At 62.5% G+C, this 951-nt stretch overlaps 1 protein-coding gene across 1 annotated transcript in view; it reads right to left on the bottom strand.

Moving 5' to 3' along the window:
• The window catches only part of LOC104516146 (fructose-bisphosphate aldolase C), a gene marked incomplete at both ends in the record, with an annotated part of 1,557 nt that extends 609 nt beyond the window's left edge, over positions 1 to 948 (bottom strand). Inside the window, 3 exons of the mRNA XM_010160374.1 lie at positions 449 to 609; positions 682 to 736; positions 828 to 948. Of these exons, the coding sequence (XP_010158676.1) occupies positions 449 to 609; positions 682 to 736; positions 828 to 948 (337 nt within the window). The remainder of the gene's footprint in view (positions 1 to 448; positions 610 to 681; positions 737 to 827) is intronic.
• Positions 949 to 951: the final 3 nt, after the last annotated feature.

The raw sequence follows: 951 nt of genomic DNA, 5'->3' as shown, positions 1-951 counted from the left end.
CCCGGCCCCATGGCAATGTGGGCCAACACCTGGACCTGGGGGGCAATGCTCAGCCCCACATTCAATGTCCATCCTTGCTGGTGATGCCCAGCCCAGTGGGGTGATGCTTGGCCCCATGGGTGATGCCCAGCTTGGGAGGGTCAACTCTTGGCCCCATAGAGCAATGTCCATGCTTGTGGGGTAATGCCCAGCCCCACGGATTGATGACTGACCCCATGGGTGATGCCCACCCCATGGAGTAATGCCTGGCCTTGAGGGTCAATGCCCATCCACGTGAGGTGTTACCCAGCCCACGGGTTGATGCCCACCCCCGTGGGGTGATACCCAAGCACAGGGGCTGAGCCCCATGGATCTGTGCCCATCCCTGTGGGGTAATACCTGCCCCTTAGGCCAACAGCCACCCTATGGGTCAGTGCCCATGGGGCAATGGCCACCCACAGACACATACTTGCTGGCAGATGCTGGCGTAGCGGGCCAGAACGTTGGCGTTCTCCATGATGGCGAGTGCCGAGGGGGTGTTGTCGCTGATTTTCAGCACGCAGCGCCACTTGGCAAAGTCGGCTCCGTCCTTCTTGTACTGGGCACAGCGTTCCGACAGCCCATCCAGACCTGCCGGGCAGTGGGTCAGCCCCAAACCCCGCGGCCCTCTCACCCCCACACCCCGTACCCAACCCCACCTACCCTGCGTGGTGGTCTCGCCATCCGTCCCGGCCAGCGGCACGACACCTTTGTCCACCTGGGAAGGGGAAGGTGGTGCTGAGCCCCCACCAGCACCTCCCAAACTCCCTTCAGGACCCTCCCCCACACCCACCGGACACCTCCCACACCTTGATGCCCACGACGATGCCCTTGTCCTTGATCATTTGAACGAAGGGGGTGCCGTCGTCAGCCTTCTGGTACATGGTCTCGTGGAAGAAGATGACCCCCCCGATGCATTTCTTCACCCGGCTG

This window comes from Eurypyga helias, unplaced genomic scaffold (assembly GCF_000690775.1).
Source record: "Eurypyga helias isolate BGI_N326 unplaced genomic scaffold, ASM69077v1 scaffold27701, whole genome shotgun sequence".
Lineage (NCBI taxonomy): Eukaryota > Metazoa > Chordata > Aves > Eurypygiformes > Eurypygidae > Eurypyga > Eurypyga helias.
Note: the sequence above shows the minus strand (reverse complement) of the source record. Positions and strands in the feature narration are given on the sequence as shown.